The 26,608-nt window shown below is 42.4% G+C and overlaps 1 protein-coding gene across 1 annotated transcript; it reads right to left on the bottom strand.

The window, feature by feature from the left end:
- Positions 1–581: 581 nt before the first annotated feature.
- Positions 582–25,215, bottom strand: LOC104138406 (sucrase-isomaltase, intestinal-like). Its single transcript, XM_068931217.1, is given in 9 exon segments — positions 582–800; positions 3,332–3,448; positions 3,996–4,164; positions 7,309–7,426; positions 10,894–10,978; positions 11,078–11,194; positions 11,307–11,420; positions 18,456–18,581; positions 24,991–25,215. Coding segments are annotated over 9 exon segments (1,290 nt in total).
- Between the last annotated feature and the right edge of the window lie 1,393 nt (positions 25,216–26,608).

Below are 26,608 nucleotides of genomic sequence, written 5' to 3'. Positions count from 1 at the left end.
GCCTACAGTTATTAATTTTGTCTTTGCACCTGCTTCTACACTCAAACATCTCAATCTCTGTTTTCTCTATGCAATTTGTGGACACAGATGTAGGTTTCATACACAGCATGCAGATGCCAGTGCTAAATTGGAAAATGCAAATGCTGCGGAGGATTGGAAAATGGAGCCTGCTCTGTATGAGGCCTTCTTGGTATTCAGGACCGGAATATAGATTTCATAGATTTAATTCCAATACAGAAAATACAGGTATGTGACTCCTAATTTTAAAATAAATAAGGATTGCATGTTTGCCTAAGAGAAGAAATTTTCAGAAATCTTATTACTTAGCTCTCTTTTCATGAGAAACAAATACAGGTTATATTTTAATGAAAGTTCATAGCATTTACTGAAAGTATATTCTGTACTGTATATAAATAATTTGATTAGAACTCATTGTAAAATTGTTTGTGTTAAGAAATACTATGCATAATTTTACGACCACTATTATCAAACAAGTATCAGCTAGTTTATGCACAGAATCTGAAATACTTTTGTGAGTAAAATATGACAAAAAAGAAAGACACTAAAAACTTACTCATGCATCAGTGATCGTGCCACTGTGTTTCCATGAACGTGAGACTCAAAGAATAAGGTGTATAAGTACGGTGGCAATGAGTGTCTGATCTGAAGCGCTTCTCGAGATGTCTTCGCAAACTCTGCTCCGAACGCTGCTGGGTCTTGTTCCTGTTCAGGGAAAGCTTTGATTTGTATCGAGCATTATAAATATGCTCTGCAAATTCAACAAATGACCAGTGTGTGATCTAAGAAAAGCCATTTGCTGACATAATCCTACAAAGGTGAATGTTTACATAAGAAAAAATACTAATTGGCAAGCTGAAAGATGTAGGAAGAACCACGTCCACTATCACCAAACTAATGTTGGCATGGACCTTTTCAACTTGAGAAAATCCACTGAGCTTCACAAAGGCCAGGCCCCACTGCAGAGTGTATTAATCACCCGTAAGTGCCCTTGACATCGTTACCATGAGGGGAGTTGTGGATTCCCACCTGCACTCAGGAACAGACACCCTGTATCAAGAAATCATTTTGTCTTTGAGATCAAGCCCTCCAGGCCTGGGAAGAAGGGAGACTAATATTCTGCAAAGTAAAGGACAAAGCCTAATTATTTTGGTCAAGAACATAAAGACCAATCTATTTTAAAAGGAACAGTAAATTCTCAGCTCTCCTGAAGTCAATCAGAGTGACCAAAGTTGCTGATGCAGAAAACATTTTGTTGGTATTAAGAAACAACAGCTCGACTCCCCATCCACAGCCAGGCGCTTTGGGATGTAGCTGAGCACAAAGTGCCAACGAGCAGAGGCCAAAGCTCCGCAACACCAGAGTTAGTAAATCTAATTCTGCTCATTGGATCATTCTGATCTACTGTTAGGACAAATGTGGCTCTCCCCTACAACATGACACGGGGCGCACAGCCCAGGGCAGGGCGGATGCAGGAAAGTCCTGTATGTCCTTTAATTCCTCTTGTCTGAGCTTCTCCAACTCTAGTCAGCTATCAAGTCACATAGCTCCCCTCTGCCTTCAAAAAAATAATACTCAATTTTCTCATTAAAGTTGAAGAACGTGTGAGGAATTCCAAGGATAATGAAACATAAAAGGAATAGAAGTAACAAAGCTTTTTATATTATCTAGTGCTTTTCAGACAAGAAAAGTATTAATTAAATCATTCAACATCCCCAGTGGATTAGGCAAAGTGGATATTTAAGATTTTATTTTTAACATTAAACTTAATATTAATTAAACTCAATATTTAGTGTAAATACATTTATATCAGAATCAGTCATTGGTAACTTCCTGCTGGTTTTGAGCTCTAGAGCATCCACGTATTATTTCAAAAATTGTACTACATTCTTACTACTTTAATTCTAACACTGTACAAATATTGCCTAAATTCAGAAAAACAGTCAGAGTCCTTGGGGGAGTCACCCAAAACACCTTGTTCATTTCTTTCAGTGAACACAATGTTTTAAATGGAGGTAAGTGGTTCAATAGCCCAACTGTATCTTCTGTTACTTCTGTCATTCACTCAACACTGAGTTGCACCTCCCCTTAAGTAGACGAATTACTCTTTTCCTGCTTAGTTATGCTTATTAAATTGTGCATATGTGATTAATACCCACTCTCCCAGTCAGATCCCACTGCCGTGCCCAAAGGGCCAAGCGAACCTACATAGATAAGGCATCTCTAATTTTAGTGAACACAGTTAAATACAAAATATTTCTCAATGACAGCAGCTAACACCCCACAGACGTTTCTTCTCCAAGAGAAAGATACTAGCATATCTCAGGTATTATTGCAGACTTCAGGGTAAATTCTGATCCTCTTAATGCCAACGCTATAGCTTATTATTCATATATTTACCCATTTTCTGAATTTACATCATACTTTCGGGCAGAGAAAAAGGTCTTCTTGGGGAGAGTAAATGTTGCAACATCTTTGATAACTCAACTTCAAAGAAAAGTGAAAGTTAGCTAGTAAACTGAGCATTGCACAGATGAGTTTACAAAAGAAAAAAAAGTGCGTTATTGAACAAGCAGAACCATTTCCACATGGTCGCAGATAAACACGGTGTACTCAGGAAGGCTGCAAGACCTTCAAACTGTTCATTGTTAGAAACAACGGGACATTTCTTTCTGTCTGAGATGAGTCTGAAAATGACTTCATGGTAGGTTGAAGTCAAGGCATGGATTTGAACTGAGACTGCATTTTTTTCATCCATCTCCTGGGTTCAGTGGCTTTTTTCAGTTTTCACTTCTCCTTGGCTGACAAGGCTGGTGCTATTGCAAGCTGTCCTTGCTGTTCTCACAGGTTTGTCTCAGGTTTCTAACTGCGATGTTTGTCTGAAACCTGCTTTTAAATAGCAAAGATGGTGTATAATGCCATCTCTCCCCTTTCTTGTAATACATATGACAGTTACAGAAGTACTGAAACAAAAATTGAAGTGAGCAAGTGACTAAGAAGATGGGATGACTCTTACCAACAGCCTGGGCAGACCATTTTCTGTCATTCAAAATACGCAGCACATATTTCTACATGGCTTTCATATGTTAGAGACTATATGTTTTTCAGAGTTTCTATTCAATCTTTACATTATGGATGGCAAAATTTACACCTTGCTGTGTAATTCCTGCTCCCACTGTCTCTGTAAAGCACTCCTTTTCACCCACTCAAGCTTACCTGAGAAAGGCTGGTTGATTTCTGAGAGTGTAATACAAATCATCATCATCAATACTGTAATCACAGAGTACAGCTCCGTGTAACTTTATTTACTTACGCTATTTTTCTCTGCATTGTGGTTTCTCAAAAATGGATAGAAAGAGCCAAGTTGCATCCATCGCAAGCAGAGTTCATAGCTAGTATTATAGTTAAACCCACAGATACCAGCACCAATCTGAAGAAAAAACATCATTGGGTAACTGTTTGTGGTTGTGACTAAGACCCAAATGTGAGAAACTGCACAGGCTTATTAATACAATCACTTTAGGAAAGAGATACTTATTTCTGACCACTTTATAAGAATGCTGTATACAATGTAATGATATGAATTTTGCAGGGACTGATATTTTACTGGCTTCTACAGCATTAGAATCACTGTGAAAGATCTGATTGTATTTCAGTAATTTTACTGTTTCTCCCGTCCAGGTTGCAAAACTAGAAATATAAAGAGGGATCTCAATGATAAAATACATATTAAAAAGACATCTGCTTTAGGTAGCAGGCACTGATTTAATCTGAATCTAACACTGCTACTCTTGATTCTGTTTAGCTAGCCACGATTAGTGACATTTAGCTTTTTTTAAAATCTGCAGCTCCTTATGCTATGTGGGCCACGACTGCTGGCCATCTCAAGCAGCTTATTTCAGAAAACATGAGTTAATTTGAAGTGATACTGTATATTAGCCAGCAATTGCCTGAAAGACTTTAGACTTACATCTTACATAGGGAATCCCAAAGAGGTTAAATTCCAGAATTCCAATTATTGACTGGTGCATGTCTTTCCACTGTGAAAAGTTGTCACCGAGCCAGTGACCTCCGTGTTTCCCACGTCCGACGAACGTAGACTGACTTAAGACAAATGCTCATTTTCCAATTGCCATTTGAGTAGCGCCGGGGTAGGAAGCAACAAGATCATTAAAGAGAAGACCAGTAGCCAAAAAAGGCCAAGTTATAAACCTGAAACTTCAGACACAATTTTATTTGAGGTGGTGTTATTCTTGAAACAATTATTGTTCTGGTTCACGGCCACTCTGAGTCAAGAAAAAACACAGAACAAAACTGCAAATAATGGAAAGTCTTACTGACCATAAAAAACTAAAATCTATCTGATCCACAAAAACAGTTTGTTTCAGGTATTTTTAGGCTTCCTAAGAACTAATTTGCTCTTAATTTATTCCTTTCTATATTAGCATGTTTAATTTAGTGTACTGTTGTTTCCTAAAAACAAATACAATATACAATTTTTGTCAGTATAGGATATTTTAGAGATACACATTGGCTAACAAAGTCCTAATATCCTGAAATTAAAAGTTAAAAAGTAAACTATAGGTTTCAAATTAATTTAGAATGCAAACATTCAATTATTCAAAATATCACCCCCATCCTTTTAGTATTTCTTCTGATTTCCTGTCATTTTTTGATTTATGAAGTTTCTTTACAGACTTAGTGGTGTAATGAATTTTTCCTTGCATTTTGAAAACAATGCTGCATCACTAGAACATCAGAGAAACAGAATATATCTTACTAACAAATTTATTACAAATTTCCTCAACTTAGGAGAATCTCCATACAAGATTACATGTTACAATGTTTTATTTAAGTATCCAAGATTTAATTGAAACTTTGCCTGCCAGGAGCTGAATACAAATCAGAGAAGGTCAGGAACTCAAATTCAACTCTGTTTCAGTAGGATCTGGGCAACCAAACTCCTTAGGTTCTCTGGGAAATCCTAGCCTGAAATATTAATCGCATTGCTCACCGTCCACCTCCTGTCCCTTTCTCTTAACAAGATGTGCTCAAGAGCTCTTTCATCCATGTTCACAGTGACCAATATTTACTATTAGCTCTGTAACGGCACAAAGCCTTTGAAACGCTTCAGCACTTGTTTCCAAAGCAAAGACACCCACCAGCTTTCGTATGAGCCAATGCACGTTAAGCTTTCAGGTCATAAATGGCAAGAGGTTCAGTTCCTGAAATATGCAGGGGCCTATTCCATTGTGCCTTGCAGGGGAGTACCCCAGGTAGTAACCTGGCCTCACACTGCGTGAGGATCCCCGTTCCTTCTACAAATGGCTTTTTGGAGTACTGCAGGGACAGGAATCTCTTTTCTCTGAACCTTTGCATTGGTGTCATGCGTGACTCTTCCTCTGGCCGGACAGCACAAGGTTTTGACTCGATTTGCAAATTCAGGTGCTCATGAGGGCAATATTGGAAAACCACGATCCAGAGCTGCGTAACCAATTTGTAATAAATAATTTATTGAATAAATTTTAATCTATTGTAAATCATTGCTGAACAGGTCCTAATGTTCTCAAATCTATTTGTTGATTACAATTATTCACAGAATATTACATGTGAACAGTTCTTGGCTTTACGCTCTGCACAAGCTGATTGTTGCTAGTTTACTGTATCCAAATCCCAGCCATTTAACTGTGTACATGGGTCAGATGACACATTTCCCATTCTCCAGCTGCATTAGCATAATTCTTAGAATTGCTTTTTATGCGATTATGAACTTGTCATTTGTTTTCAGCCAATATCCTGCAATTGATGCTGGTTCACTAAATATTCCTGCCAGTAATTTCATTTACTATATTATCTGTGAAGAGCAAATGCAGAAAGAGTATACAAACAGCCTTGAAAAGAAATGTGTTTGAGAAAACCAAACGAACACGTATGAAAAATTCTTCACAGAAATTTCCCCACTCTGCTGCAAATCCTGCCTCTGCTTATGCTTTTAGGTGCATTCTGCAGCCTTCAAGGACTCTCTCAGTTTGGCTGACTAAAACATGAATTTCTCTTGTGAGCAGCCCTGCAGACCAGTGTCCCAGGAGTGGGTAAGAAAGACCCAGTGACCTGGGGGAGTCTGATGAACCTGAAAAGAGCCAGACAGCCATAAATATGTAACCTGAGGGCCAGTCCCATTCCCCAAGGGAAATTGTCACCTTGCCCCCAGAAAGATGAATTTGAAGTTTTTCACAATGGTGCTAAGGAATTGGAAAACGCACCTTTAGCTCCTGGCGTAGGCCACAGCCAGTCTGGTGTCCAGAGAGTTTGCAGGTCAGAGGCCTTCTGGTTCTTCTTGAAAGCCGGGCTGCCCTCCAGCCAGACGTACAAGAGCTGGCAAACTGCCGCTGCTCTGTACCTAACGTTTCCCTTTCCTCCGCCTCAACATATAAAATGCAAGTGTATCAACACCTTAAAAAGGCACACTTGGCCATGTCCTCTGGATGCTAGCACACTGCAGCTAGTGAAAATGAGTGTTAAATACCAGAATTAGCTGGCACATGAACCCCTGCTTTGGCGCTTACGTTGAGCTATTAAACACATCCACATTTTAGCTCAGTCTCTGCTGGAAAAAGTCTGATTTACCCGTTTGATTTAATCAAATAGCTAGCTTTTCACTGTCACTCTAGCTTCACTGCAACGGAGCCTGCTTGAGCAAGCTAGTTTTGAGGGATCCCCAGCTGCAAAATGACAGTTTTACAGTAGCCAGCATGAAGTGCGCTCAGCCCATCCTGGACTGACAGAGGCCTAGGCGAAAATGCAAAACACTGTCTGCCAGCAACCTGAGGCAGCTCCAGAGCATCCGGGGGGGGGGGGGGGGGGGGCAGCTGTGCTGTTCTGATCCTTCACCAATAGTACAACCTGCCTGGCTTGGACCACGGTAACCTCACGGAGAAATTCCCCTGACGCCGCACGAGGCCCAGTTGTGTCACAGCTGCACGTGAGCAGCTCCCACGAAAGGCACTGAGCACCTTGCTGTAGTTCTACATAAGCCACAGTTGAAGAATTAGGCCCTAAAAGTGGACCTTGATTTTAGCTGAGTAGCATAACATTGAGAGAGAACCTGTTTCTTCTGTTTTCTTGAAATTATTCTGTTTTTTGAAATTATTCTTAAAAAACAACACAGAAAAATGAAGTATGTGGCTGTTCCTTGTTAGATACTATTACAGATTCCCCATAAAACATCAACTGTTTTTACAATGTATTTCAATAACCTGAAATCTGCTTAGAAATACTTAGAAATCTTACTGGAAAGTTGGTGCAGTCTGTGACCAGCCAAAGAGAGAGTGCGTATTACAGTGTTCTCCCAGGTAAGTCTTGGAGTCAGGACACAGGGTCTTTTGAGCCAGAGAGCGATCCGAAATGCCTGAGAATGATAGGAAACATCGCAAAATTATATATGTTGCAGTTCAGATCTCTTCATACTTCTACTCATCAAGGAGGGAAAACATCAAAGGACTTGTAAAGAGGAAGAGCTGAAGAACTGCAGCATCTACACTGATTAGATGCTAATAAGAAGCAATGAATGGCCTCTGGCAGACTGGCGTTATGTTTTCTCAGGAGGGTGAGAGAACTGAGTAAATTATACTAAAGAGTTTCACATTTTTTGTCCAGTAAATCAGAACATCTGCACAGGCATCCTACATTCAAAAAGTAATAGCTAGAAAGAAAACTACTGAATTACTGAATTAAGACTATTCCCACATATTCTATTGCCTAGTGCCAAATTTTACTTACCAGCTAAGTAATTTCAAGGCCAAAAAAAAAAAAAGAAGGCAGAAATTCAGGTGCACAAGGAACTTGTATAGTTGTGTACAGTCATGAGCCCTCAGTCTGCATATCACACAGCTGCAGATGTAATTAGGCAGCAGGCTTCAGGAGAGCTCCGCTAGCACGCCGGCATTCCTACGGCAGCTCCAGGCTTGCCCCTCTCTTCCCCTGAGGCAGCCGAGCCTTAAATGGCAGCACGGCTAATGGCTCGGCCCTGAGCAGCATTGCTAGCGATGGGCAGCAAGCACCGGCGGCGCGCAGGGGCAGAAAAGTTGTCGGATGCAGCAGTCCACAGGGTGCCATCTGCTGCGGCCCGATACGCCGCACGGAAGAGAGCAAGGACAGATGTAATGGGTATCTTCACCCATGGATGGGTCAGGCAGGAACCCCTCCATCAGCACTTCGCAGGCGGTGGGGAGACTGATAGCCTCTCGCCTTCAGTAAGAGTCAGGGTAGCCCTGACGCCGCTTGCACAGCACGGGTTTAGCAGGGCCAAGGGGAAGCAATATAAGCCACAAATCAGCCGCACAGAGGCTGCCTCATCTTTGATCCTGCGTTAAGGAGATGCTGGCAAAACCCTTTTGGTGCAGAAAATGTCATTCTCTTCCTCTGCATGTAACCTCCATGAAAACGCCTCGTGAAATTCAGCAGGAGTTGGCCATGTCAGTCGTCTGGTTCAGTTTACACGGTGTGTTTATTTTTAGAGATGGAATTGAAAATGTTATAAAATCCTCTCAAAAAAGGAAGAAGGTAGACTCTTGAATATTTTTCTGTTGAATGCTTAATTAGGTGCACGGTCTATTGAAAATATTTTTCCATGAGAAAGCAATCTCAATGCCTAATTGCACTGTACTCTGTTTGCAGTTCATTACTACAAAGTGCGCTGCTCTGTACCTGAAACCGCATTAGCATGTCTGCTCCGTAGTGCCGCTAACGCTACAATCCTCATGTTTGGATCTTTAGACACAAAGACTCCAGTGTGGCTGATCTGCATCTGAAATAACTCAATTTATAGGCAATCTCCAAGTAACTTTGACTGACATATCAGTGGTTATAGCTTTGAGGAAGACACTAAGCTTCTGGGGAAAGTTAAATTTAATGCCCCAGTGACACTTAATTATTAGGCCAATAAAATTAAGGTGGAATATGAAAGAAAATGCTGCCAAGTATGAACCACGTTTTCATGATTATTCTGAATACTGCTTATTCTGCCTCAGTAGTACTGATCACATTACAGTTGCATATTAATCTTCAGTGTAAAGTGTTCTATAGAAATTGATTAAAAGGACATTTGTTTCTAGAAGTTTAAAACACGGGTACAAGTAACTGTGGTTATGATTTAGATAAGGAGGCTGAAGGCTACACCGCCAAAAAGCGGAAGCACTGAAAGCGGGACTTGCGCAGACTCAGGCACTTTGACAACAGTGAGCTCCCCCAAGTCCTGCCGATCCCAGGAAACTCTCAGCATCTTGTCAGACTGAGCAGCTTAGTTCCTACTTCACACCTGTGCTGGTCGGGGGCTTCAGACAGCCCAGGGCGTGTGGAATATAATAAAAAGCCCTTGAGCACTGAGTAAAAACTGATCTTCTCCCACCCTTTGGAAGAAATGCATTAGACTCCCGTCTGCAGAAGGGGGACCAGCCCTGTGAGTCACAGGCAGGAGTAAGTTCATCTTTGCTAAAGTAGGGGCAAATCAGAGAGAGAAACTGGGCCCAAAACACACCTCGCTCTTCAACATCCCTCATTGTCCTTATACATCATGCAGATATCAAGGTCCCTAAGTCCGATTCCTCTAATGGTGGTTCTATGTTAGGAGTAACAGAGCTCAGTTTCACAACTCTGAAGTCTCTTTACGGGCCCAGCCCTTTACGGGTCGAGGGATCTCTTTGGTCATCATCCCCAAAGGCTCACAGCTGTTTTTGCAGCTCTGAACGCTAACAGAAATGGAGGCCAGCTTAAGGAAAAGCTGGAAATATCTCATCAGTGCCTGGACTTTGGTTAATGACAACTTGAACAAGACCCACAGGACTAGGACAGAGCAGTTACAATCAACAGTTCTCTCACAAAGAGACCAAACACTAAAATCATAATTAAAAACTGTTTCTGGTTTCAATAATTTACAATCCTTTTATAATATCATGTCTTTTTTATGTTTAAACTTCTCTTCTATTCAGAGTGAAGGGAAATGAAGCTGAAATAAATAAAATGAAGAATTCACATGACAGTGCAACAGCCTGAAGGGAAAAAGAGGACATTTCCAATGCTTCACTGTCAATAACTGATCTATGTATCAACTTCCTGCTGCATATTAGTCTTCCTAGAGCAGCAGAGTTTTCCCGGGGAAATGTCAGCTGAATCTACTGCCAGGAGCACTGGCAGTAACTGTAAGCATTCAGAGTTTCCTGGGAGGGAATAGGTATGCCATTAACTCACCTACTGGAAGAGGTACTCCCGCCTGCCCATCCCTATCAGTCTCCCATAGTCTTGGAACTTTTTAAACAGATTTTTAGTCTATAATTTACTTGTAACATAAAAATTATTTTCTTAAGAGGATAAAAACATATAGAATTAAAGTCTTCTCAGGGAGATGCAGCCTTCCTTTTCATGGGATAGAGAAAAGACAGACTGCTCAGCTCTGGGACTGGCAGTGTGGTGGCAGGGCAGAAGGGTTCCTCCTTCCATAAATCTGCATCTGATAGATATAGTACAGTTGTCTTGGCCTTTCTTCAGAAATAGGGAGAGATGTCACATCCACAGACACCATGGGCATATGAGAGAGCTTGTTCCAAAGCCCACAGCCAACCGCAGTTTTACTCTGGTGCAGACCTGTGGCTCAGAGAATGGCAGGGAAGGCCATTTCTTGAGCGCTGTTACAAGGTCGCTCACTGACAGAAGAAAGTTTCTTATGTTTGATACTCCACCAGAGATGATACAATCAAGCCCTGAATGAATATGTAACTAAACACCTAGACTAGGCAGGGAAAGATGGAAAATGAGAGCTTTTTTTCTAGGAAATAGCCTATCCAGCTTTCAGAAAAAGATTTCCAAGTTAACTGTACCTACTAGGAATGTAAGGAGGTTTATTGATATCATTAACAGCACATCCAGGATACTGGCCTCTTTCCAAACTGGATGTTTCATTCATATCCTTTAATAAAGAGTTAGAAACATGTCAAAAGCTGAATTTTCTTTTCTTTTTTTTTTTTTTTTTTCAAAAAGAGGGGAAGGCAAATATATTTAAAAATACAATCCAGATTCCATCGTAGTCAAGGACATCCTTTAACTCCAGACACAACTGGGTCCACCAGTCAACTGTCCTTGGGTCAGTGTAGTCAGGAAACACAGCATATCCATCAGGCAAGACCTAGAGTTTACAGGTATAAACATCAAGCTATTTTCTCATTTCTCTTATACACTTTCTTCAACACTTTGAAATAACACTGATCCAAACTCATAAGTGAATTTAATAAACCAGCCTTTCCGACAGCAGCAGTTACGCCATCAGAATTATTCACCCAGACTCCCATTTCTTCTCCAAGATCATAAGGCCTGTAAGTACCTGGTTCTTCATCCTTACTTATGAAAGGATCCTGAAAACGGTGATCACACTTCCATTATCAACATGTCAAGGACAACAGCTATTTTTCTATTTGTGTATTCTAGAACAATTTGGATCGAGCTCTTAATGTAGATTGCAAGAGCACTGGAAGAAAATGGCATTAAAATTTAGTAAGAGTTGAGAGTACATAATTTAGGAAAAGTCATTAGAGATATGTTGTGAGTATTTCTTGGAAAATGCTAAAGTTAAATGAAATTATTAAAAAGCCTCATGTTTATTTCTATGAGATGTTCTACTTTCAACTGATTTTGAAGAAGCACTACATTTTATATTTCTTTTTTCTGAAGTCACCACTTGGCAGAGGAAGTTGTCAGGCCTGTGCATTCCCACACTTCCCTGGGTCTGGATTTCTTTCAAGATAAGCTTCATTCCAACTTCTTCAGTGTGACCAGCTCGATTTTGGCATAGTGAAAATATCTCAAAGGGCTTGAAGATGGGACATATTGACCTCAGAGGGATCTTTTTAGCCCCTCTGCTTCAGATCCAATATCGAACAAGGCTGTTCTGTATCTGCCTGGCACAGAGTAACCCAATTCGGGCGTGCTCACCAAACGCTGTTTCCCTGCATCCCTGTCCCTCACCCTCCCCTCTTTTTCAGGCCCTGACCCCCACACACAGCCACTCCCCTCCTCATCTCTTGCCCATTCACACCATGCATTTACACTCCTCCGTGCCTCCCCCATCACTGTTCAGGGTTGGCAACCACCTCCCATTGCTCCTTCCACCTTCTCGCGATTGCAGCCACCATCCACCCAGGATGATCATGGGCTCGCTCAAAGGGAGCCTATGGGACTCTCTGGAAAGATGGTGGCCCACTATGCCATAAGCAATGAACAGGAATACCTTGAAGTGCCAGTCAATGAAGAGATAATACTCAGCTTAGTTTAGCATCCAACTGGGAGTAAAAGCGTGCTTTGTAATATGTCCCTAACTGGGAGCAGCCATCTTCTTTGTGTTACTTAGAACAATGGAAGATTGCAGCCATTTTAGATTAAGGGAATGCTATTCCCTCAGGTTCTGCTTAAGGTGGAAAAACTTTCAGCTGTGAAGCATGGGAGAGAAAAATACCACTGAAAAAATTCTTTCTTCACTTATAGCTTGTGTGATAATTTAAATTAATTTTAATTAACAGGTAATATAAGTTTAATTACTAAACTTCTTAAGGACAAAAAACACAAAAAACTTTTGATCCTCAAAAGTAAATTTTTTAAGGGCTTGCTTTAAAGCCTATTTTAATACCTAAATTAATTACCTGATTGACTTATAAACCCTCTGAAAACATCTGACAGCTACAGCTCTGGCAAGGAAAGTGTATTACTCCATGCATTAAAAAAAGTTTCTGATAAATCCCTACCTTAAATGCCAAATCAGTTCAACTATAACCATGTAGCTGCAACGTCACCTCTGTAATTAAGGAGCAGAAGTGTCCATTACCTGCTTAACTTCTTGAATAGTTCAGCTTTGAAAGAGAAAACTGTCCATCTGCAATAATTATCTTATAATTGTGGAAAAGATGGTTCTCAAGGGTCATGAAGGCTGGAAGAAATCAGCTTAATTAGCTCTTCCTAATCTAAACTTCTGGTTTCCTTCAGCTGAAAGGTTATTCCTGTGCATAAATCTAACATATCATGCAGGTTTAGCATCATCTTAAAGAGAATAAAGCCGTTCCAGTCCTGGTTTTGCATCCCCTGGGCTGTTTGTGGGGGAAGGAAGTCCATATCTGTTAACTCTTTCGTCAGTCACATTTTTAGCAGCTGTTGGAGAGATGCTGAGCATTCTTACCTCCAGTTGACTGCCCTGAAAGTGGGGGCACCCAGCGCCTCTCCAAATCAGCCCCCTTCCACCTATGGCCCCAAATAGAGTTTTTGACGCACATCCATAAAAACTCATCTCTGGAAATTTTAGCCTCTACAAAGCACAGAGCTGGACTGCAAAATGTTGAAGTTATCGAGCACTATTCTGAATTATGAGCATGTTGCTACTGAGTTTTCTTAAGTAATTCGTCATTCATTTCATTCCTAGCTGTTTCTATTTTTAGTGTGAGGTAATGGAAGGTATACAAGGTCTTTCATTAAAGCTCCTCTTTAGTCATAGTGTTTATTGTTTTACACCGTAGTCATTGTTACTTTTAGAACTTCTTCCTTTGTTTCTAAACAATAGGTTTGTTCTGACTCAGAGTAAGTCACAGCTGAAGCATGAGCTTCAGTGCTGATGATCGAGTGCTGATACCATCAGATGAAATTTCCCTTAAATGGAAGTGGTCTCTGAAAGAGATAAGGGGAGAGGAGTGTTGAGGGATCGTGTTTAGGGACTGTGGCAATAGGGCCATGGGCAAGGAGGGGTCTCCACGTCTGATGCAGGTCCAGGGGTCGGACTCCTTGATGGTGAGGCACCAGCAACCCTGGCAGTGCTGGCACAGCCAAGGGCAGAATCCCAGCTTGGGGCAGATCACCATTTACTAGTGTTCTCAGGGTCTGCATTTTGCTTGTGACCACAGGGGTCCACAATGCTGCTGCACACCAAGCAGAGGACTGAATCCATCTCTGACAAATCTGCTTAGTAGAGCTTTTACATGATGCTAAGTGACCAAAATCAGAGCACGTTTCCTCAGATCATCATGAGGAAGGCAACAATCTGATGCACTTGGGGAGCACACTCATTACTGTCACTACCCAAGAGGAATCTAAATGGAAAATCATTCTTTTGGTATCAAACTGGATTCCGCTTGCCTTGATTGCAGTTAGCATGGCTTTGCTCTCACTTTGGAACAAAATTCTTCATACTCTTCCAGCTCCTGACTCAATTTGTGGGAATGATTCGCATTAGTGAAGAATGCTAACAATCAAAATTTGACAGAAATATCAGAAACTGCAGTATAGCAAAGATAGAAAACTTCACTCTCTATTCTTCCCATTAGCTTGAAAAAAAAAAAGGACAAACTGGATCAGCTTTTGTTCTGTTTCACAAACTTATGTAAAGGGCTAGAGCTGGCCGCAGTTCTCAGTTACAGGTTAGCTGAAAGGGGAGAGAAGAGGTTCCTATCAGCTTATGGCATGGATTAAGAATTATTAATTGCTATATTCCTTGTATTTGCCTAACTATTAGATTTAGATTTATATAGCAACAGTCTTTGCACTGCTATAGCATGCTCCGTCTGAGAACCTGAGAGCGCTTTAAAAATGTTGTTGGAGTTAAACTCACGATATATCTCAAATAAGCACATGCAATAATATTTCACTGTTCTCTCTTCCACCTTTTTGCTAAGAAAACTGAGTCTCAGAGTGGGATTATGTCAAAGTCTCTCCTTTTAGCTTAGGAACACAGATTTTTTTGTTTTATTTCGTTATAAACTAACCACCCATAACGCTGGTTAGAGAGAAGAAATACGTTGAAAATATGGGTCTCAGAGTCTTAGCCCTGACAGGGCATGATATTGCAAAGGATACAACTCAAGTGTCCTGACTTAGTGATGCTGCCTTCCTTCCAAGATCTAGCTTATGAACACCTTACAAAACGTAAGAAGTTACCTTTTGTCAGAAAAGAAGTCACCTGCTATACACTGACTGCTTGCATGTAGCTTCTTGCCCGGTAGCAATCGCAAAACAATTAGCGGTACCCAAACTGTGACAAAAAAGAGGTGACTATCATGTATTTACTGATGGACAAGCACGTACACAGAAAGAGTTACAGTGAACTCACGATATTTTGCGCTTATATTCATGACTTGCACACCTTTTTTTAAGGAATAAATAAGCAGGTGATTTTTAACAGATGAGATCACTTTTGAGAGGTATTCAGTATACAGGGAGTCCAAACTGTGTGATATTTGAGATGAACGCTCAGTCCTTACTGTGCATGTGCTAATCTATAGCTTGGTTAGCTATTTACAACGATGTATTGTCATAGTTTTGGACTAATTTTTTTTTTTGAAGTTGTTCTCCATCAGTGTGACCTAGTAATCTGTCACTGTTCAAACATCATGCCTTGGAGCTCCACTGGTGGCAACTGTTTTCACTGCTCACCCTGGAACTATTCATGACTTACAGTTGCAAAAGACCTGGGTCTTTCATGGGAACGTACCTTAGGGGAAGAATTGCTGGCAAATAGTGCTCACTATATAGACTGCTATTTCCATTAGCAATACGTAATTAATCTCTTGAGCTGTGTGGTTTCGTTTGAAATTCCTAGCAGTGAATGCAGTTACAGTGCAATAAGGTGAAGATCAAGTCATTAATAAATATAGAGCAGGTGTTTTCAATGGCACTACAAAAAAGAAAAAATAAATAACAGCAGTCCTACATAACTGAGGAAAAGCCAACCTAATGGCAATACTTAAAAAAGAGAAAATACTGATATGGGTATCCACAGTCTGACTAAACCAACCTTACTAATATGCAAAACTCGGCAACAAATTTTGGAGGAAGAAATAATGACAGGGAAGCAATTCTAATTCTATCTATTTGACAAGATCATGTGATTTTTAGATAAGGAAACTGCCATAACTATGGGTTATCTTGGCTTCAGTAAACATCTGACAAAATGCCACAAGTGAAAGTGAAGCCACCCCACAATTTAGGACTGTGCTACTCAGCCTCCCTTTCTACAAGCCTTCAAAGACACCCCCATTGACAAGATGAGGAACACAGCCCTTATCTTAAAAAGGCTGAATCGCTTAGAGCCTAAACTTTCGGGGTCTATCCAGTTCTCAGCTTAGCTGGCTTAATTGATCACATTATGAGTATGAGCCACCAATATCACGCAGGTAGATGTGATCCAGGGTTTTGTCATACAGGACATTTCTAGTAGAATGAAAGAAATATTACTGCCATTCTCCAAAACATTGGGGTGACACTGTCTAGAGTGCTATGAAATCCAGTTGTCTATATACAGACAAATGAATTCAAATTGGGGCACATATGGGGAAGAGCTATTACAATGAGAACCGAAGATCTTACCTGATAAAAACAGAATAAAACATTTTAGTTTGTTTAGCCTAGCAAAACAAAGGCTGAGTAAGAATATGTTTATTCAAATAAGTATATCAAGAAAGAAAATAGCAGGGCAAGAGATTGGCAATTTCAGTTAAATGAGAATAGTAGCACCCCAGTAAAAGGTGTAAGCTGACCACAGAAGACTGGAATTATAGTAAAAAAGCCTGAAGGGGACTGCAAGAGGTCATCTCCTCTTCCTTCCCCTAGTGTGTCAGCTCAGCCTGAGCAGTCCCTGATGCATGCGTGTCTGACCTGCTTGCAAAACCCTCTCAGAGATCCCCAGCCTCCCCAGGCAGTCTGCTCCATGCTTCACTATCTTTGTGGAGACAGCTTTATCCCAAGGCCTTCCTTAAATCTTTTTTTTGCTGCAATTTAAAGCACTTTACTTCTTTTCCTGTCCCTAATGGTTATGGAGAACAAATTATGCCTCTCTTCTCTGTAGCAACGTTTCGTATCTGTGTACACTGTTCCAGGCCCCAGTACTTCTGAACGTTCCCACCTAAGAAATGTAAGGTCGTGCTATTGCCACAGTTTTAGCAGAGGAGTACAGTCCTTCTAGTACTGTGCTGCTGTAGAGCTGCGTAGAGCAATTTCTTATGCATCTATCAAGGACGTTTATTTAATTTACCGGCTTCCAATTTCCTTGCCGACAATTACATTCCCTGTAGTTATTGTGACAAAAACTAATTTCAGCGCAAGGATATGTATGGGGATTTGCTAGAGAGAAACAGTAATCTGGCAAGGGAAGAGGGAAAGCTCCTATTTTCACTTCTGCCCAAATTAATTGATTTGGTCAGACATCAATTTTGGTTACAGGTTCGAAATACATTTTCCATAAATTTTCATGCAAACTTCTTTTACATTAATGTAGATGAAAAGTAAATATAAGGCAAAATGAATTACAGTTACTAGCTCTCCAGAGTGATTATGAGTAATTTTTTTCACTGTTCAGCTATTTCTGTCTGCATATTAAACTCATTTGTTTATTTTCATGAAAAGAACCGCATTAAAGCAATTCGGTCTCAACTCAGCCTGGAGCAGAGGCAAAATTGTTCATAGTTTTTACTGATTTGAGTAAAAAAAAGTAAAAGAAAATTAATGTTATGATATAGAGGTGGTACTGGTGCACAAGTATCTGATAAATGCAATACATATTTAAATGAGAAGCCTGTGAGATGCTGTTATTCCTCTTCTAGATAAATGACAAAACTGGAAAATCGAATACAACAGCATGCATGTTTTAGCACCTAGATACGGCTATGAGCATTATGATGTAAACAGTTGCTATAAATGGAGAAATAATTAGCAACATTGTTATTTTACCAGAATCAAGACATAATGCATTCCTTCTTTCTTCAGCTGTTGAACGTACTCTGGCAAACCAGCATAATTTTCTTTATCACAGGTAAAGTCCAGACGTAAAGTTCCGTGTAATCAATATCAGAATGCTGGACATCCTAAACATTTTTAAAGTAAACATTTAAGTATTTTATACAGAGAATCAGATCCCACGCATTTATGTTTATAAAGGTAACTAATCTATGAAATGAGACCTAAAAAAATGGCTATAATAATGGTAAACAATTGAAAGGCCACATTCAGCTCCTACAAACTTACATGGTAGCAGTGAACAAAATGGAAACACAGAAGTCCTAGTATAGCAAATGCTTGGCATTGATAGGCATCAGAAGTGCCATAATTCATGTTTAAAGTGCCAGCACCTCACACTGCCGTATACCAGCCCACGGTCATCACAGCACAAAAGTAAAACCATATCAGAATCCTCTGCTATGGAACCAAGAGCAGCACTTAAACCTCATGTCTAAAGCCCTCTTTAAACGTTCTTTTAAGTCTTACAAAGATATTCTATGCAAAACCATTACATATAAGATTATGAATATTCTTTTTCATTCTACTGTTCTATTCATAGGATAATCACTTTTCCTCTATTATAATTCTATTCATTTCACTTTGGATTTTACAATTAGCATATACATTGAAAAATTCATACTTACATAGGGGATGTCGTAGTAGCGCATGCAATCAACTGTTTCCTTTGAAACCTCAATGCTGCCATAACCCCATTGGGAGAGCTGAAATCCCAGAGACCAGTAGGCAGGCATGTGTGGGCGTCCAATAGCCTACAGCAAGGATGAGGAATAAAGTTATTCCAAGGGTGAGCTGAAGATTTTGGAGAAAGAAATTATTCTAAAACCCCAGAAGAGGCTTCCTGCTCATTTAAGCCTTGAAGATCAGAGCATGGGTACAACACGCGTTCAGAGTAGTTCTCTCAGTTTGTCATTTCTAAAGTGGAAAGTAATCTGCTTAGCATATTATTTCGTATGCTTTTATTCACCATAGACAGCATATGCCTTTAAGAAACCACTTGTTTTATGTAAAATCTCTTTTTTCTCAGAAATGATGATGATATATCTACAAATAAGGGGATAAGACACACATATCTGCTCCCCTGAGGCACAGAGCCTTTTGGTATGGGGGAGACGCCAGAAGCCACCCACTCCTTTGTGCCCCAAGCAGCAATGTCCAGCAAGGCTCTCTCTAAAAACAAATTTTTTTTTTCAAAGATAAACTTAAAACCCTGGGAATTATTGAGCAGAAATGTCAAAGTTGCGTCAATCTCACGTTTTTGTTACTCCACCCTTTTCTTTCTCAGGAAGGCTCGTTGTTCATTATACTTCCTTTGAAAATGGGACAGAGCACTCTCCAAGACAGAAGTTGTCTCTGCTCACATGTTTGAGGCAAGCTTAGCCTGAAGGACCCGAGTCTCAAAGAGGGCCTCTGATTCCACTTTACAGACCATGAATTGTAAGAATACGTCAGCGGACAGCATAGCATAAAAAAAAAAAGAGCTAACTTTGAATGAAGGTCTTGCTCAGGTCCCAGAAACAGCACCCGCACAGCAACATGGCACTCAGGGTGCCTTCACTTACATGATACAGGCCAGCTGAAATCCAGTGTGGAGCCTCGCACTGTCTGATCAGCGTCAAATCCACAAACCTTTTGGTCAGTCAAAGGCAGGTCTTTGATACTACATAGCAACATCAGCTTTGGTACTTCTTGCCACATTCAGCTGAAGTATTTCATCCAAAGGCTGGTGTTTATTTGAGCTATCTGAAATTTTAACCATATTTACCCACCTCCCTGATGAAATTCAATTACTTATGACTGACTTCCTAGAGCTGGCCCACAGCATTGTATTGCCAGACATTAACAAATCTCTTCAAGATCAGAGTTACTGTTTGGTCCTTCAAAATTCTCTACTCAAACACAAGGCAATGAGTTAAATACGATGTTCTAAACGTATGATTCCCACATAAGGCAGCTGGAAATTGCTTGAGGAAACTAGATTGGGAGTACAGAGGAGTGCTCTGGCAACCTGGGACAAGCACAGAGCAATCATGACTATTCTAGAAATAAGCTGAAATCTGGGGCTGCATCATTAGTACGCGCTGGTGTTTTCTGTGGGACATATCCTGAAATCCTTTTTTAAACGCATTTGTAAAGCGTCAGATCCCATGAAATTAACTTTTGTTCAATATTTCTATCACAGCTCATTCTTAATATCCTTGCAGGCAATACATGAAAATCAAGTAGCTAGGAAGCACCCATGACTATTAATCAGTCACAGCTATTGGCTCCCTTGGGCTAGGTAACCCTTCCTCCCCTATTTCCTTGTGGATCTGCATAGTTAGGTAATTATGCCAAGGAGTGAAAAAGAACAAAACTTGAATAATGGCACCTAAAACCCATCTACCTTAATTAATAAAAGGAGGGACTCCTGACACTCCATATCAGTTGCATTGCTAAGCAATCTAGACATTGCAACTTGAACTTGTTCTACAGGATGTCATGCTAGAGCTGGTGGGGAGCTATATGTGCAGGCTATAGAGGGCAGGAAAATAGACGTGGAAGGAAAACGCGGTGTAGCAGCAGCTCTTTTAATACACTTAAGCTCACCGGAGGAACAACACAGGATAACTTGCTTGCAATCAAGAATGACTTGTGGCCAGACAGGCACTTTACACACTAAGGATTACAATTTGGCTACACAGTGTGCTTTCACTTGTTGAGATGCTGCTGTCTCACTGAATCAAAAACAGGAGAGCAGAACAGCTTGTGAAGTTAATAGTTTGAGCCATTCTGGGAGGGATGCTCTGGAGAAGCAGTGCGACTTCCCCATAAACCATCCCATTCCACAGAGATTTAACTCTCTGCACCCCTTCAAGCAGCCAGAGGCAGCTTCAGAAGAAGCAAACACAGCTATTAGCAGCATGCTCCTGCAACAGCAGTGTTCATCCTCCACGGTGCACAGCTACACCTGACATACCAGGAAACGACCTGGCTGAAGGTGGCCCTGAGCAATGTGGAGAGGAGGCTGGCAAGAAGAGGAAAGCCATTGCCACTATGCTGCAGTCTCATCTCCATAGTCTGGAGGTACTTGCAGGTTCCTCATGGGCTGTGGGTCCTCAGAGAGAGCGATCTGCTCTCTGATCTTCACCTGACTGCAGGAGTTGTTCGCAGGCCAGCTGAGAGGGCCTGGCCTTGTTTTCTTGACTGGGCTGTGGTTATATAAGTATACAGAAGAAGCCTGAAATTTGGTGGAAAGTCCACCTTGCACTGAGTTTTCTGCCCCTTGTCCTTGGGGCTCCGCAGAGGTGTCCCTGAATCAGGAGTAACAGCTCAAGCCTCATCTTCAAGATGCCTTATGACCTGGAAGTGAAGTGTTTGGCAGAGCATGGAGAGCCTCAGGGTCTGCTTATCTATCACAACAGTACTCTCCATACTAAGGATAAATTCATCTGAGGAGGCAGCAGAACTTGTCAAAGCCAGGCCGAGACTGTGAGATGAACTCCTTGAACCCTACCACTTTATGCAACAGAAACAGATGTGTATTTTGCCCTTGCTTTCTCTACTGTAAATAGAGAGTGACCTATACAAAAAAGGTTAAAAAAAACAGAAAAACAAAAGAACTCCCTAATGAAATAAAATGTTTTGTGTACAGACGTTTCCCCTTGGATAAGAGGAAGAGGGGGAAAACAGCTGATAAATATTAATCCTGATGCTTAATGCAGAGCCTGGTGCCCTTGCAGGACGTCTGTGTGGCTCAGAGTTCAGCACTGCCATGAGATGCAGGGAGCTGCCTACAACCAAACAAGCTGCAGAAATGGAAACCTCCGACGCCATCTCGGTCGTGAGACGCAAGGCTAATCAGCCTGGGCAGAGTTAGATGCAAATGCAGCTCTGCTGCCGCTGGGACAGCAGCTGGTACTGCTAGGCAGCATTGCTCCGGGTCCTGGCGATACCCCAGGTCATGTAGTGCTGACAGCATCTCAGCTCTGGGCCACATTGGCATGTCTCCGAGCACAGTGCCAGAGAGTCCAGAACTGACATACTGAGAAAGCAAGGTGGCTCAAGAGATGGAGGGAGACCACTTCTGCTCCTCACTCTGTTGAGTGCCTGGTTGAACACTGATGGGTTTGAACGTGCGGTCACCGGTACACCTGCCAAAGTCCTTCCCAAACAGCACAACCTTTCCCTGCCGTTGCGGCTTCTCCGTTATGTACCTGTTCTCTTTCACCTGCACACCACAATGTTGCCCTTCAGCGAGGCAATATATTGTGTCAGCACTACTTGAGGAATTTGGGATTGGAGCTGAACGAATTTAAGAAAATCTACCTTGCAAGCAAGATAATAACTTGAAAAGCAATTAGTTCTCCAGGTCCACCAAGCTGGTGCATCTATGGTAAGCTTAATTGAAATCAACAGAACATTTGAAGAGAAGGATGAAAACAGGGCAGCTGGGAAAACAAATGTTCTTTTTTCTAATTATGCTGCGAACTCTCTCTAATGGATCCCCCTGAAGCTTCCTGATAAAGTAACTGACATATGGTACCTACTTGCAGATGGATCAGCAGAGGCAGAGATGTAATTTTGCAAACCTGAAGTTCATGTTAGATTTGATCTATATTTAGGATCCAGTTAATTCATATAGATTGCATTCTGCATACAACTGGTTTTAAAATGTTGTACACAGAGAAAGGCTGCTTGACAAAACTAACTCCCACAGAATCAGAAAAGGTAAACGAGGTATGGTAAGGGAAATGAGGGAGGAAAACATCAGAAGTGCAGAAGCAGCAAACATATGGGGTATCTAAACTGAGAAAAAAATGAAGGATATGGTGATGTATAAGTAGAAAGAAAAATAGACTGTATTATCTGGACCACTGTTCCTCCTGTTCTTGGTTCTTAAATAACTTTTAGTGTTGTTTAATAGATTCATTGTTAGTTTTTCCATTTTTATGTAACTTGTCATTATGTAACTTCTTTCACCTGATAACAGATGTATCTACTGCGTTTGCAGTAAAAACAAAGACAATTAATGAAAATATGCATGTCCACCAGCTAAAATCTGCGCCCAGGAAACACATGATCTGTGCTCTTCTTCCTTTGTGTTGGGTTACTGGGCAAATAACATTAATATTACTAGCATCTCAACACAAGGATATCAACTAAGTTATAAATGCTAAATAGTAAACCAGGATCCCATTCTGTTAGTACTGTGGTCGAAGAAATTGATATGACAAAGAAAGCTAAACGGTTACATCCTGTATACTACAGGGGCCATAGAGGGAGACAGTCTTTTCCGCGCTTACAAAGGAGCAGAAATCTCCAGAAAATCTGCCTTTGGCAGAAGAAGGCACGAATAAGGGGTAGCATGCAGCCCATGCCTGCTTTCTGCCTCAGCACCAGCTTGCCTACAGGTTTGTGGAGATGCCCTGGGATGTCTGTGTGGTCTTCTACAGGCAGGCAGGAGCTGCCTCTGGCTGTGCTCTGTGCCAGGCAGATGCAGTTGGCTCTGGCCGTTCAGACATTCAGCCTCCACCAGCAAAGTACCAAGCCCAAGGCATTGATGTGCAAAGCCGGTTCACAGCCAGGCAGCTCAGGGCCGAAGGGGATGAGCTGCATCTACATCTGCTCACCCGCACTGCCCAGCTAGCCTCTCTCCTGTGCACTTAAAATACTCTTTTGTGTGGAAGTCCGGGATCTCAAATGTCACCGTAGTGACTCTCTTCCATGTTAATGACGGTTGGAAAGCCCTAGGCATGAGTCTCTGCAAAGGAAGAGGTCGTTGTGCCTTTCTGACCCCTTCCTCTGATTCCTCTCTCCCTCACGGCCCTCTCACCACACTGCTCCAGCAACAGTTGCCTGGGCTCACCACAGAAGATCGCTCTGCAACTCTTAAACTCAAACTAGCCACATAAAATGATTCTTGTCACTTGATATGTGCAACAACTTCTTTTAACCTTAGGAAGAGGTGTAGGAGGGCATACTATAAAAATCCAAGTGGGTTAATGCTCTGGGTTTAGATACAAAAGTAGTGTCTTTGGATAGTCACACAATGGCTATACTACACAGGTGCCCCTACGGCCCAGATATCCGTATCCATCTCATCACAGATGTCCTTGTTGGCTGAGACAGGTAAGTCATCAAAGTATTATCAAATTGTGTGAGCCTAGTCAGGCAGGGGATAACCTGAATTCAGAGTCTATGCAGAGAAGGTGAACTGTGTTTAGGAGAGCAAGAAGAAAGGCCTCACAACTGCTGAACCATTAAGAAGATGCTCACAACCCCACGAGCCAAAAAAATTTAAGGAATTTCAATGCCAAGGTCTTCAAACCTTGTTCTTTCCTGAACAAATATCAGTCTTTCTTGGGGGACCATGAATTCAACTGTGAGACCATCACTGAAAAATCTGTGATAAATTATAGGTACTTACAGGTTTCAAATAGGAGGTTGGATCCCCCGGAGTCCTTTCTAACCAGAATTATCCTACGGTTCTATAATGAAGAAGTAAACCAGCAATTTGCTCTCGAAACAGAAGTGGGAGACACACTATACGCTCTATTAAAGCTTGTTATCAGATAATTTGCAATAAAATAACGAATTCATGGCCTTCACTCTATCCAACAGCTGATAAATTTTGATATTTGCTTCATTTGTTAAGCCATAACTTTCCTGAGAGCCTCATTATAGAGCTCATATTATATCACTATGACTATTACTCTGTTATGAATTGCCACCAGAGGGTTTGGCAAGGATAATCTGAATATTGGGTCTGGTTGTGGAACCTCAGCTGGGCTCAGCTCAACCATTGAGCTCCTGTGCCTATTACTGTTTTTTCTCATCCTCTTGCAAACTGAGGTATTTGTCTTAGGGGGGGAAAAAAAAAAGAGATAGAGAGAGATTTGTGTTATATAACTGTTCTGTGAACCACACACTGGACCTCTTCTGTAGTAGGAGGAAAGTGTGATTATTCTCAAGTATATATATAGCTGTGAGAGGACCATCTTCTGATTCGCCAGGAGCTGGGCGCTTCCCAGCAGGGCTCAGTAACGAGGAGGGGGCAGAAGAAACAGGACGGAGACTTCTCCTACCTGCTGCCCAAAGTCCAGCACACCGGAAAACCCGCGGTCGCTGCCCTGAAGCGGCTGGCACCGCGCGCGCCCCTGGCAGGCCGCTCCCACGCACCGGCCAACCACCTCCCCCGAGCGTTCGGGTGCCTCCTGCCCCTGAGGAGCGCTCGCAGGCGGTGGTGGCAGCACCCAGCCCCAGAGCGAAGCTGCTTCCCCGCTCCCGGCAGCCCCGCTGCGCCGGCGGGGGCCGCCCCGGAGAGGCTGTGCTGGGCGGCTGCGGGGAAAAGGCCCCTGCGGCGCCCAGGCCTGGCTGCCGGCGCAGGCCGGAGGCGGCCGCCATTCCCCGGCATGAGGTGGGGGTGGCCAGAGGGCACCGGCTCGCCGTGCCGGCGGGGCTGGGGGCTCCCAAACTACCCCCAGCGGAGGAGGGAAGGAGGAGGAGATGCCCGCAAACTGCGGGGAGAGCCGAGGGACTTACAGCCGACCCTCACATCCCTCCTGCCCGCCCCCTCTCCTGCCCCGGGAGCGGCAGTGGCTGCACTGGAAGGTCCTCGTGGTGGGACAGAAGATACAACTGAAAAACAGCGACCCTTCTGTCTCCATCACCTCCCCTTGCATCTTGTGCATAAAAGCCAAATCATTACCCTAGAGACTAATAATACGGTAATTATAACATTTGCGATCTGGGAATTTCAGGATGTTTACCAAAAAAGTTATTATTTCACTGTGAAATTGCTACCGTGAGGTCTTTAAGTATCCCTAGAGAGCTGAACGCAAGCTCGGAGAATACGGAGCAGGGCGGATTTTTTTGTCCCGGCACGCGACACGTGCCCTGAGGAGACGCCCACCGGCTCTCCTTCACCTCGCTTTCCGCGCTCCAGCCTCCGCTCCCAGGGAGGCAGGGGTGGGAAGTGAGCTGCCAGTACTCATCAGCTGGGAGGAGAACGCTCTCGATCTATTTTCAGCTGCTGGCCACCTGCTAAGCCACAGAAATGCTGCCTTCAAACACCAGAAAAAGACTTTGAAAAGAAATGGGGATGACTGTGATCTCCGCTGCACTGCTGCCGAAACTCCCCTGAAGTGGGGAGCGCTTTCATCACGGAGATCACAGCGCAGGCTGAGTTGCAGAGAGGAGCTGTTTTCCTCTTTTGTTGTTGTTTCTTGTTTGTTTGTTTGATTGCCAAACTGTAAGTTCAAAACCCAGTTTGCAGGTTGGTCTGTGGCGCCAGGGCCCAATGTGGCTGACGGGCAGGCGGGGAAGGCGTGCAGAAGGGCCGGGAGCTGGCAACCTCCAAGCGATGGAGCAGTTGCTCCCACTCAGGGCAAGTGGGAAACCCTCCACTGGGCAAGGCAGCAGGGGGTCAGCAGCCTCCCACCTCTCTGGGAGATACCACCCAGAGATGGTGCTTGGAAAAGCAAAACCGAGCAGAGCCTACCAGAGGTGTCTCGGGCTCCTCAGGGTTTGCAGGCAGCAATGGAGCAATGACATCCCCTTTCTTGGCTTTGCTCCACGTATTTTAGGCTTGCCGCTGGCTTCTTTGTAGCCAGTGCTCAGTTCTGAGATAACAATTTTCTGTGCAAGGGCCTAGTTAATACATCCTCTGGCATTTGATGACCAGGAAGAACTTGTTACCTGCTGTTTTTTTTTTTTCCAGGCAATTCTTACTCCTCACTGCGTAAGAATTGCTTGCACACTCCCAAACAAGCTATTTACATGTGTACCCTGCGCTCTT

This window comes from Struthio camelus, chromosome 1 (genome assembly GCF_040807025.1).
Source record: "Struthio camelus isolate bStrCam1 chromosome 1, bStrCam1.hap1, whole genome shotgun sequence".
NCBI classification, from domain to species: domain Eukaryota; kingdom Metazoa; phylum Chordata; class Aves; order Struthioniformes; family Struthionidae; genus Struthio; species Struthio camelus.
The sequence above is the reverse complement of the archived record's forward strand: the minus strand, read 5'-3'. Positions and strand labels throughout refer to the sequence as shown.